Here is a 13,028-nt window from a genome sequence, read left to right as displayed (position 1 = left end):
TGTTTGTGAAGAATTCTACAGAAGTCCCATTCCTCTCTGGTTTTTAAAGACATTTTGTCAACCTTGTCAATAACATCTTATAGGTAAAGGTATGTGCTAGTTGTTCCTGACTCTAGGAGGCAGTGCTCATCTCTATTTCAAAGCTGAAGAGCTAGAGCTGTCTGAAGATGTCTCCATGATCGTGGGACCGGCATGACTAAATGCCGAAGGCACACAGAATGCCATTACTTTCCCACCAAAGGTGGTTCCTATTTTTCTACTTCCATTTTTATGTGCTTTCGAACTGCTAGGTTTGCTGAAGTTTGGACAAGTAACAGGAGCTCACCCTGTTACGCGATACTAGAGATTCTAACAGCCAAACTGCTGACCTTTCTGATAGACAAGCTCAGCATCTTAGCCACTGAGTCACCGTGTCCCTTCTGTAAACATCTTATATCTCCCCCTTATTTGTGTTTGCATTTAATTTGCCTAAAACCACATCCAGGTTTTCTGGATGTATGTGAAGGGGACAGGGCGTAAAGTATAATTTAAATAACTAAATACAATTACAGGATAACAAAACAGGAACAACTAAATCTCTGTGTGCAGTATTCCTCAGTACCACCTCCCTCTTCTTAATAGCAGAACTCTTATCTTTATTTACTGTGGGATCAATTGCAAACAATATGTTTCTATGCAAAGAGATAAACATTCAAAAAGGTACATTTCTTTCTTATTTTTATCTTCCAAATCTGTGAACTTTAATTAGTTTTGGTTCTAAATGATGGTGATTACGATTTTAAGGTGTTAATTGTCCTTTGAAAGGTAGGGTGGCTGTCAAGAGTTGCTAAGATAGTGAGATGGGAGTAGACTATATTAATAAATAAAAGGAGACATGTCATGAATAAAGAAAGTGCAATAGTAGGAAACTCACATGTTCATACATTTTATTAAATACTTGGAACACTTTCCAGAAACAATCCAGGATTGTTTCTCCCTTTCCTTCTATTCTGTTTGGTTCTCTGTTTTTGAAAATTAAAATTCGTCATCCTGCTAATTCATTTTAAGTCTGGCCCAAGTTGTAATAAATATTCTCATTGAGATGTCCTTCAGATGAATGGGGACCACACCTCCTGGAATTGCTAGTCAACATGACTGTTGACTTCTCTCAGTGGTGGGTTTCACTTACCATCACTACCGATTCACCGATCATGCACGTATTCCGTTCGCGCATGTGGCTGACTCGCGCTGCGCGTGCCTGCCCAATCTACTGCCCTTGCAACAACCAGATGATTGTTGGCACTCGTGCAGGCACCGCGCACTGTGCGCATGTTTGCAATTTGCCTTTTGCCATAAAAACAGGTATAGAGCGCGGGCGGGTGGACAGGTCAAAAGAGCCACTGTACCGGTTCGCTCTCAGCTGCTCCGGGCCACTACTGGTTTGGCTGAATCAGGCTGAAGCGGCAGCAACACACCTCTGGATTCTCTGTAAACAACAACAACAACATTTTGGCTGTAATCCATTTTAGAGTGCTATTTGATACTAGGACATTTTCTTACAGTGAATTTCGTCAGTTGAATTCAGTTGCCATAACTGACGTTAGCTTAGGAAAAATCTCTTAGCTGAGATTTTCCTGCAATGGAAATGAGGCATCTTCCACCTGTCTGGAATGGGGAAGATGCCTCACGGCCGCCCGTCCAAGGAGATGTTGTTGAGGAAGAAGAGGGCGGCCTGCCTCTGCTGGGCAAGCCCGCTTCGCCGGCCCCGGGAGAGCCTCAGCCGCCACTGCTGCCGTGTCCTCCGCCACCGCCGGTGTCGGCGGCCCCACTCAGGCCCCCCACGGGCTTCCTGCTGCCCCCGCGGTTGAGCTTGGCACTTCCCGCGGGCTGCTGCTGCTGGACAGCCTGCTTTGCCCTGTGCCCGCTGCCGCTGTCAGCTGGCGGAGGAGGGCTACCTTTGGAGGCAAAGAACGAAGCATGTAGAATGCCCTTCTGTCGCCGCGCTGTTGTCGCAGTGGTGATGATGCGCGGTGATGTCATCGCGGCTTTAGCGACGCTATTTAATCTCCGCTATTTTGCGTAGCGCGGTTTTGTTGTGCCACGAACTCATACAACCTAGTGTGCACCTGCCAGCAGCACCCACCTCCAATGCACTGTATACCATGCTCACATGACTGTATTAACATGGCGTGCCTACTGCATCCTGTAGCACCTATTTTCTGCTCAGTCACCCTTGTGCTATGCCACAGCAGTCACTTACCTGCTCGCCAGCCTGCTTACCAGCTTTCCTGTGATTTGGTACTTCCTGCCAGCTTTCCCATGAATCTTGCCTGTTGGAAGCTGGCAGGGAATTGCAAGGGGATCCTCACTTAACAACAGCAATGAGGACTGCTGGAATTGTGGTTGCTAAGGGATGAGCTCACATAACATGCTCTTTACAACCATATTGCTTAGCAGTAGAAATTGCACTCCTAATTAATATAGTTAAGCAAGGACTACCTTGCTCATGTTCATTTAAAGCAAAGACCGTCTTCAAAATGGATTCTATATGATGTCTAATTACTTCACATCCATCCTTTTTTAAAAAAAAAAACACGTACCCCCGTGGTGGGATTCAGCCAGTTTGCACCTATTCGGGAGAACCGGTTGTTAACTTTCTAAGCAGTTCAGAGAACCGGTTGTTGGAAGAAATGTTGAGGTTATCACCCCTACCCTATAATGGGATTAATGGGCTTCCAGTTAAACCAGTGGGAGACATGATGGCTCCCATGTATCTTAACTACATAAACTGCTAGCTTTATTTGACCTACACACATCTGTCTCTGTGGGGACTGATGAACTGAGTAATGAAATAAAAACATATGAAGACATTAGACCTGGAACTTTATCTAATCCTTGGCATTTTGGAGGTAATTAAACTCTTGCCTTGTTGGAACAATACTCAGAGTTACTGTTATAAGCTGTTAAATGACATATGGATCAAAAAAAGTATGTTATTGAATGACTACTTAAAAGATTGTACCACAAGATTTTGTCTTAGGCCTAGTACTCTTCAACATCTTCATAAATGACTGATTAGGGTATATAAGGGGAACTCATCAAATTCGCAGATGATGTTGACAGGCTTGAACAATGGGCCCTATCCAACAAAATGAAGTTTAACCTGGAGAAAAGCAAAGTTTTTAAACTTAGGTAGGAAAAACCAAAGGTACAAGTTCAGATTAGGCAAAACCTGGTTCAAAAACAATAACTTGAGCAGGACCTTGGTGTCGTAGTGGACGATCACTGAAATATGAGGCAGCAGTGTGTGTCTGTAGCCAAAAATGCTAATACAATCCTTGGTTGTATAAACAGAGGCATAGAATAAAAATCATGTGAAGTATTAGTACCACTTTATAAAACCTTAGTAAAGCCACACCTGGAATACTGTATCCAATTTTGGTCGCCACATTACAAAAAAGATGTTGAGACTGGAAAAAGTGCAAAGAAGAGCAACTCAGATAATTAAAAGCTCGGAGACAAAAACATATCAAGAAGGGCTGCAGGATTTGCGTTGGTTTGGCAGGAAAAAAGAAGGACTAGGTGGGACATGATAGCAGTATTCCAGTATTTGAGAGGAGGGTGGGGTCAACTTATTTTCCAAAGCGCCAGAGGGCAGGAAAAGAAACAATGGATGGAAACTAGTCAAGGAGAGAAGCAACCGGGAATTAAGGAGAAACTTTCTAATAGTGAGAACAATTAACCAGTTGAACAGTTTGCCCCCAGAAGTTCTGTATGTTTCATCCCTGGAGGTTTTGAGAAAAGACTGGAGAGCCACTTGTCTGAAATGGTACAGGGTCTCCTCCTTTAGCAGGGGGTTGGACTACATATATATTGTGAAATATTTCTTGATATATCTATATATTAAGATAATATATATTTCTCTTTCTCTCTCTTTCTGTCTCTCTGTCTCTCTGTCTGTCTCCATGTGTGTGGCTCTTTGTCTCTCTCCCCCTCCTTCCCCCTCTGTCTCTCTCTGTCATTCTCTCTCTGTATCTCTCTGTCTCTGTCTCTCTCCTCTCTCCCCATCTCTGTCACTCTGTGTGTGTGTGTGTCTGTCTGTCTGTCTGTCACTCACTCACTCACTCACTCACTCACTCACTCACTCACTCACTCACTCTGTCTCTCTCTGTCTCTGTGCTTCTGTCTGTTTCTACCTTCCTTCCTCCTTCCCCATCTCTGTCACTCTCTCTCTCTGTCTGTCTGTCTCTCACTCACACTCTCAATCACTCACTCTGTCTCTCTGATTCTCCCTCTCTCTGTCTTTCTCTCCCTCCCCGCTTCCCATCTCTGTCACTCTGTTTGTGTGTGTGTGTCTGTCTGTCTGTCTGTCTGTCACTCACACACACAGACACACATACTGTGGTCACCTTTAATCACAGGTTAAAAGTACCTGGCAGCGGCGTTTTTCCGTGGCGGAAAGTCTCCGAGGCTGTAAGTTACAGGGTGTTTGCACATCACGTGCCTGTTTTCAATGGTTGTGGAGCCACGGCGAGGCTCTGCGCGGCTGGGGATGATTCTGGAGCCCATCCGGGAAGACGAGGAACGCGAAGGGTACCCCCTCCCCGCGGATGGGCTCTGGACCCCACACATCTTTCACAGCCGTCTCGTTTCCAGTTGGGGGGATCAATGCAGAGGATTCCCCCCCCCATTGGAAACGAGGCTGCACCCGCCCCCTATCCGGTCCGCCTGAGGAAGCAGCGGCGGTAGCGCGTTGCTGGGCGATGGGCAGGGCAGAGTAGGGCGCAGCACTGCCGCCCTTGCCTCTGGCGCTCTTCTTGCTGGTGCTGCTTCAGGGCGCTCAATCCAGCTCCCATCATGGCCGGCATCCCGTCCGGTGCCCGACCTCGTGAGCACGGATGGGCTCCGGACCTCACAAATCTTTCACAGCCGCCTCGTTTCCAATTGTGGGGATCCATGCAGAGGATTCCCCCCTCAAAAAAAATGGAAACGAGGTGGCTGTGAAAGACAAGGCAGCGCTTTGTCAGAGTAAGAACACTTTCTCACCATTATGAAGTCTCCGAAGCTGTAATTGTACGAGGTGTGCATGCGCACCTATGTTTTCTACAGCTTTAGCTGCGGCAACTCTCTGCGCAGATGGCGATGACTCCGGAGCCCATCCGCGGGAGGTTTCGAGGAACGCGAAGTGGAGTTTAAAGTTTAGAGTTCCGATGTTCTTAGCGACCCCTGTGAAAAGATCGTTCGACCCCCAAAGGGGACGCGACCCACAGGTTGAGAACCAATGTAATAAACGGATCTCCCTCTCCCTCTCCAATCAGTTGCAGTTTGAGTATTTCATATTGATAAGACTACAAAAACCTGACTTGCAAATTACCTGACTTGCAAATTGTTTCTGTGGACTAGAGGTAAACAATATGGATGCATTAGGCGTTGCCGTGCTTTCAGCGGGCCCATACAATTGAATTGCAACATGCATATACAACCCACCTGATTACAGATTCTCTTCTAGCTATGCATCTTTGTATTTGGACATTCAAGGTTACTCTGGTAGTAAAGTCCTTAAACTACTGCCACTAATGTCATTAGTGATGTAATGGTTTCAGGCCCTTTTACTTTTAGGAAAGCAACATCCCGTTCCTTTGCTGCCAATGACTCTGGCAGCACAGTGCTTCTTCTGCAAGGGCAGAGACCAGCTTTGGGTTCATCTCTTTCCACCATGGTTTAGAGCCCTTTCCACAAAGGGAGACAAAGTGGTCCAGACAAGGGAGCTTGTATCTCAGCAGGTGCTAGGTTGCTGAGCCCATCATGAATATTCTCTAGTTTTTCACTATGAAGAGATCTAAGTTCATCTCAAGACTTTTCTCTCGCTTTCTTTTTTGTTACAGTTATATATAAATATTTTGAAGACAGTGTATTGTCATTTCATTTTACAAAAGAAAGAAGGAAAAAAATAACAGATATACTGATAGTAATAACGATTATACACATAATTACAACCATATTTATAATTATATTAGCTTATTTAGGATCATATTGTACCAGCATACCGATCATTATAAACAACATTCATATTTTCCTTACATATACTAATTTCTACCTCTTATCTCTAACCACAGGTAAAACCTATTCCACGTTGAATAGTATGCTGTATCTCCTTTTATCTTTTATTTTCAATGTCAATCTGTCCATCTCTGCACAGTACAATATTTCTTGAATTATGTTTTCATCTGGTGGGGTGTTCTCATTTTTCCAATATTGTGGAAACACAATTCTCACTGCTGTTAATACATGTAGCGTTGAGCATTTGGTCTGTTTATCATAACTTTCTGGTATTATGCCTAATAAAAATATTTCTGGCTTTAAATCAATATGCTGCTTATTCATCTTTTTATTCTTCTTCCTCTTCTATTACCTTGCTATTCTCAGTCTTTTTTGGGTCCTTCTGCCCTTTTAGGCTGTAGCTCTTCTCTGCATAAGAATAGGTGATCTGGGAGCTGGAAGACCTGTTCACTTAGATCAAGGGTCAGCAACCTTAAACACTCATAGAGCCACAAAGGTCCTAACCGCCCCCCCCCCCCGTTCATTTCTGGAGCTGGCCGGAAGGTCCTTTCCAGTGCTACTCTGATTGATTGATATATTGTTCTCTGATTTGACATTTTGACAAATAGTGGTTTTAATATTGGGGCTGATCTTTTCAACTAATATGACGGCTGTAATTTTATATGTGTTTTAGTAACATCTATGGTTGCAAATAAATATTTAAATAAATGTGTAAAAAAACCAATAATCTTTTGGTCCCTAATAAATATGATTTATAATAGACATCGTGGCAATATTTGAATATGCCAGTTGTTTTAATAGGATAGTCCCATCTTTTTGAGTAGGTTTGGTGTCCACAAAATCTCTACATCATATAATTAAAGTCAATGTCAAAAATTCTCACTTTTGCTTTTTGGTTGCCAGTTCTGCTGTGCAGGGGAGCAAACTCCAGCAAGGGGACTTTGGCAAGCCCTTGGCAGTTCGCAGGGTTGAGTTGACTTCCGCTTCGTTCCCCCCCCACCCAATTTGTCAGAACTTTGTGACTGTTATTATTTATTATTTTTAAGGACTACATTTCCCAGAAATCTCCATGGCGTGTTTTCCTTCGGGCTATAAACTGGGAGCCAAAGTCCAGGAGGCGAAAGAAGCACGCCCGAGATCTGAGCGGGAGCAAAACGAAGCTTTCCCCGCTTTAGCAAATTTCCTGTGATGGCGGCGCGCATCCTGGTCTTGCCTTCCCCCGCCTGCCTGTATGACGATCCCGTGCAGGTGAAGATCGAGGGCCTCTCTCCGCTACAGGAGGTCACCGTCGCGGCGTCTTTGGAGGATGAGAGCGGCCACCTCTTCCAATCGCGCGCGTACTATCGGGCTGAAGAGAACGGAGAACTGGACCTCAGCTACTCCCCGTCGCTAGGTGGGAGCTACTGCGGGGTGGAGCCCATGGGCTTACTGTGGGCGCTGGAATCCACGACGCCCTACAAGAGGCTGAGTAAGAGGAACGTCCTCACCCCGTTCTGTGTCACCTACGAGGTGTACGACGGGCGCGGAGTCACCGGCTCGCTCCTTTGCAGCTGCCGCAGCGAGAGGCACTTCGTGGCCGAAGGCGTGAAGAGGGTGCCCGTGCGAGAAGGCCGGCTCAGAGCCACGCTTTTCTACCCGCCCGGTGAGTTGCAAGTTGCACGGGTGGATGGGCTGAAACCCCGGGAGTCGCGGGGCTGAGGTCTCTGAAACGAACCCGCTTAGGAGGGCTGTGGAAAAGGGAGCACAACGGTAACGATTTAATCCCTAAAGGTAGATGATTGAAACTAGTCCAGACAAACACTCAACCCTCCATCCCTGGAGCTGCTTCCCTTCTAGGTTCCCAAATCCAGGAGTTTTCCACTCATATGCATCTTAGAGCACATGAACAAACTGCATCTGTAGAAATTTCTATAAAGTGGTGATGTCTTAAGAGTAGCAGGTGTGCTTTCGATTTTTAATCTCCATTTTTTGCCTGCCTTTTTCCCTTCCAAGTCTAGGTGCTCTTTGCTGTGGATTCAAGATATATTGTACGGAATTAAAGACTAAAATTTCACAGTTGTAGACCATAAACCTGGCCTTAAAATTCTACAGAAACTAACTGAGCAAACAGCAGCATTAAATCAAAATAGTTAAAATAAAGAATTATTCTAGATCTGAATAGAGAAGAATTCCAGCTCAATAAAACTCGGAATTCTGTTTCACAACTGGGTGAGACATTCTCTGATATCCATTTATCTTGAAGCAAAGGCTTCACTAGAAGTCTTAAACCAGGTCTCTCCAGCATTTATTCCACAGGTGTGCTGGATAGCTCTAAATCTCTAGATGGTTTGATTTGGGTGTCTTGGAGTCCAGCAACTGTTGGAGAACTGGGAAAGGGTGTCTTAAATTGTAGGGCTGGTCCCTGAATTTTCCTTCCAAAAGTGTCAGCCTGTGTGGTTTTATATTCCTGTAAAGCCCTGTTCTTTTTCGTGTCTTTTTTTAGGTCCTGGACCTTTCCCAGCAGTTCTTGACTTGTATGGAACTGGAGGGGGACTGGTGGAGTACAGAGCAAGTCTTTTGGCAAGCAGAGGTTTTGTTACACTGGCACTTGCTTTTTTAGCTTTTGAAGATTTCCCAGCTGTCCCAGAGTTCATTGACTTAGATTATTTTGGTGAAGCAATAATGTTCCTGCAAAAACAAGAAAAGGTATGGAAGCAAACTAAGATCATAGGTGATGGGGCATTGACCTTTGAGCAAGAAATAATTTGGTGCCTTTGTAGTTTTGTAATGCAATGCAGTTAATCTGAAGTCTTGTTCCAATGGAAAACTTTAGTTTATACTGAGATTCATAAATGCAAATTTATCTTAAGCTGATGCTGAAGAAGTCTTGGGTTTGGTTCCATGCTGTGTTGCAAAAATTTCTATTTGGCCACCCTCCCGCCACTTAATGTTCTCCAAAATCGTTGTGTATTTTGAATGTTATAATTGCAGACCATCTGGAGGAAAGGAAGTTAGGAGATAAATTTAAATTAATGGGGAAAGAATGGATATGGATATTAAGACAATCCTTTTCCTATGGTTTCAGGTTAAATCTATGAAAATTGGAGTCCTGGGACTATCGAAAGGTGCAGATCTCGCTCTTTCTTTAGCTGCATTTTGGCCAGACATCCAAGCTGCTGTCAGTATTTCTGGCTCAGGGTCAAATACATTTTTCCCTTTGAAAGTGAAAGGACACATCATTCCACCTCATCCTTTTGATTTTGAGAGGGCCAAACCTACTGATGTTCCGAATGTACTAACTTTTGCTGAAATAATGGATGATCCCAAAGACCCATCGACCTGGCCATGCCGCATCCCTGTTGAAAAGTCCTCAAGCAAGTACCTTTTCATATGCGGAGAAGATGACAAAAACCTGAACAGTCAAATGTTCTGCCAAGTGGCTGTTAGTTGCCTTCAGAAGAATGAACGTCATGTGGAGTTCTATTGCTATCCTGGAGCTGGACACCTCTTGGAGCCCCCTTATATGCCCTTGTGTTGTATTTCATATAGCAAGGCATTTGGGGGCCTTATGCTCTCGGGCGGAAAGTGGAAAGAACATGCAGAGGCACAGGAAGATGCCTGGCAAAGAATATTAGCCTTTTTCAGACAACACTTGCTAGTGTCAACTTTGAAAAGCACTTTATAGGGTGCAGTTTTGTACTTGGTTGTAAGAAAGGCTGAAATGCTTGTCCTACTTTAGATGTCAGTTGGTAACCAAGTTAAACTCGGAGTGATGGTCTCTGGAAAGTATATTTTGCCACTTTCAGGTACACCAATGGGGCACCACAATTTTCATTAGTTTGGTGAAAACCCTTGCAGCTGGAGACCCTTCAGCACCTCACACATACATCGTATGTAATAAAAGGAAATATCCTTCTCTCCAATCAGTTGCAGTTTGAGTATTTCATATTGATAGACTACAAAACCTGACTTGCAAATTGTTTCTGTGGACTAGAGGTAAACAATCAAGATGTATTAGGTGTCATCATGCTTTCAATGGGCCCATATAAGTGAATTGCACATGCATATACAACTACCCTGAATATAGTTGCCATACCCGATAAACAATTTCCACTCTCACCTTGATACTACATACAGATTCTCTTGTCCTGGTATATCACTTTACAAAAGAAGGAAAACAATAACAGATATACTGACTGTAATAATGATTATACACATAATTATAACCATATTTATAATTATATTATATTATTTATGAATATATTAATTGTACTAGCATATTTATAATTATAAACAACATTCCTTTTTTACTTACATATAACAATCTTTCTTCATCTAATTTCTACCTCTTATCTCTAATCATAGATGAAACCTATTCCACGTTGAATAGTACGCTGTATCTTTATATTTTATTTTCAATGTCAATCTATCCATCTCTGCACAGTCCAATATTTTCTGAATTATGTTTTCATCAGTGACGTGTGGTCAGCTTTAGCCCTGGTGAGGCTCTTTTTAGACTTGTGGACTTCAATTCCCAGAATTCCACAGCCAGGCATGCTCAGTTCCGATTTAAAGCGACAGCATTTTTCCTCCTTGCAAAATAAGTTTTCCCATTCTTTTTCTTTTCCCTCCTCCTCCTTCCTCCCTCCCTCCCTCCCCCCTCTCTCAAACAGATACACGCACACAGAGAACTTCGATCCCTCTCTCATTCACTCACTCTCAAACACAAACACAGAAGTTGGATTGGATATGTTTTCCAAAGGCTTGAAAGCAGCTCCTCTGCCATACCCCCCCTTCCCCTGCTGCCTTCCGATCAAACTTTTTGAATTCCTCCCCCCTCCCCACACACGGACCTTTTCCAGCTGTTTCAGAGATGATTTCAACTCTGCTTCTCCCTGCCCTGCCCTGCCCTGCCCTCCCCTCTTGAAAAGCCAGAGCTCTGTCAGACTGAGCTAGTTGCTCCCAGAGAACTCTAAAAAGCCTCTAAAAATGACCTTTACAGGAGGCTAGAGAATACATGCCTCATTTGCATAAGGAATTCTTCGCTTGTTAACCCTTGCTTAACTCTTCAAAGGCGAAAAATTCCTTATGCAAAAGAGGCCCCTAGTTCTCTGGCCTCCTCCTAGTTAATACTGAGAGCAGACACCAGGCCACTGTGACTTGAAATCTGGTAGCAACTACCCTGACTTTAATTATTTAAAAAAAATTATTTAAAATCCTTTCCTTTCTCTGAGGAGACTGGTGAGACCCTGCCTCCCTTGCCTCTAGTGACTGCACGTCCCTGGTTTTCATCTGGTGGGGTATTCTCATTTTTCCAATATCGTGCAAATACAATTCTCACTGCTCTTAATACGTGTAGCATGTAGCACTTTTCTGCCTTTCACAACATGTGATACCTTTGTCAAGATATTTAAGAGTTTTCAAGTCGGCTAAATTATTTCCTTTCTTTTCTCTTCTTTGACTCCAACCCAGCCGCAAAACAGTTGTGTGAGAATAAAGTAGCTCAGAGCTGTTCTATGTCTGGCCATAAGAGGGCAGCTTTCTGAAAAAGGTAACCAAATGGGACCAAACTTAGTATAGGGAGAGGAGCTGGCAAAAATAAAGAGGCAAGCTTCAAAAACAGATTGTATTTGGGCAAAGGTTGCAGAGAAGAAAATTCCAGAAGAATTTTCCTAATGACTCCCTAGGGAAAATGTCCTGGCATGTTGCTGAAATCCCCTTTTTCCCAGCTGGAATATTTCTCTTAAAAAGAAATAAAATGATTCAATTCTGGAAGAAATAATTATCTTATTATTAGCTATTAATATCATATTAACCCTTTATCCGCAAAGGTACCCTGGATCTCTCTAGATCCTTTAAGTCCACATCTGAAACGATACCCAGGATATGTTCAGGGAAAGCCTTTAAGATGTACTGTGAAGTCTGGTGAAATGTTGTATCTTCCTCCTCTGGTTCCATCATGTTCTGCAACCTCATAGATGCTCAGCAGGCAAGAAAAATTCCAAAGGTATCTTTTAATTTATAATAGCTAGAAGCTCATCAGATTTCTCTATCAATATGTAAATGGTTTCCTTCTGTCTTCAGTTAGATTGTGTTCAACATCATTCCAAAATATCAAATCCAATCTTTATTATCATCATAAGCCAGTATAAGGAGGGCGAGATGCAGTCAATTTAAAAGCATGGAAAACTCATCAGAATTTACAGTAACAAAAAAGAGAAAAAAGTGCAAACCTAGATGATGTATAGGATGTATGTATTAAAACCAAAAATACATATAAAAAGCAAGCTTTAAAGAATATAAAAGCAAGAGTAAGAGCTTTAGATTAGCGTAGGGATCTTTAAAAGATTATTATACTCATCCGGAAGTAGAGAGATTGTGATCATTTCAAAACAAACCATTTGTAGGCAAAGATCTGGCTTCACTCATTCAAATTCTACTCATGGAATTGTTCTGCAGACAGACATTTTAGCTGGAGTCTTCGGTGACCTTGAGGAGATTGCAAAAGAAAGAATTGCTAAAAACTACCTCTATCATTTCTAGTAATTGGGGCTCCACTTGAAATATTTATTTTATAGAAGGCAACTCAGGGTCCAAGTCAGCCTTTGAACAGATGAGATCTGAAAATAATGTTGTATTTTAATTGGAAAGTTCAAAATATACCACCAGATTTTGAGAGTTTAGCAGTTTCTTTGCTGCAAATCAAGGTACGAATTGTATACTGTATATACTCGAGTATAAGCCTAGTTTTTCAGCCCACTTTTTGGGCTGAAAAAGCCGCCTCGGCTTATACTCGAGTCAGTGAAAAATTTGCCCGAAATGGAGGAGAAAAAGGGGCGGGGCCATGCCGCTGGGTGACACTCGTGAATGGCCCAGTGCCCCTGTGAGTTTCCCCTCCCTCTGTGTCAGTTTGTCGCGCAGCGCGCACCGCACCATCCCCCCTCCTCACGTTCTAATGTAATGCAGGGCTGTCTTACGATTCCCCTTCCTCCCCCTCCTGCCACTCTGCA

At 43.3% G+C, this 13,028-nt stretch overlaps 1 protein-coding gene across 1 annotated transcript; it reads left to right on the top strand.

Moving 5' to 3' along the window:
* Positions 1-7,187: 7,187 nt before the first annotated feature.
* On the top strand, positions 7,188-9,941 carry LOC148049692 (acyl-coenzyme A thioesterase 1-like). The gene is made up of 3 exons (XM_087724526.1): positions 7,188-7,681; positions 8,522-8,724; positions 9,104-9,941. The coding sequence occupies exons 1-3, from the start codon at positions 7,228-7,230 to the stop codon at positions 9,701-9,703; spliced, it is 1,257 nt and encodes a 418-aa protein (XP_087580652.1). The 5' UTR covers positions 7,188-7,227; the 3' UTR covers positions 9,704-9,941.
* The last annotated feature ends 3,087 nt before the right edge of the window (positions 9,942-13,028 follow it).

Source organism: Thamnophis sirtalis, unplaced genomic scaffold, assembly GCF_051295495.1.
Source record: "Thamnophis sirtalis isolate CommonGarterSnake01/CBP01778 unplaced genomic scaffold, rThaSir2_p1.2 scaffold_1, whole genome shotgun sequence".
In the NCBI taxonomy this organism is placed as follows: Eukaryota; Metazoa; Chordata; class Lepidosauria; order Squamata; family Natricidae; genus Thamnophis; species Thamnophis sirtalis.
The sequence above is the reverse complement of the archived record's forward strand: the minus strand, read 5'-3'. Positions and strand labels throughout refer to the sequence as shown.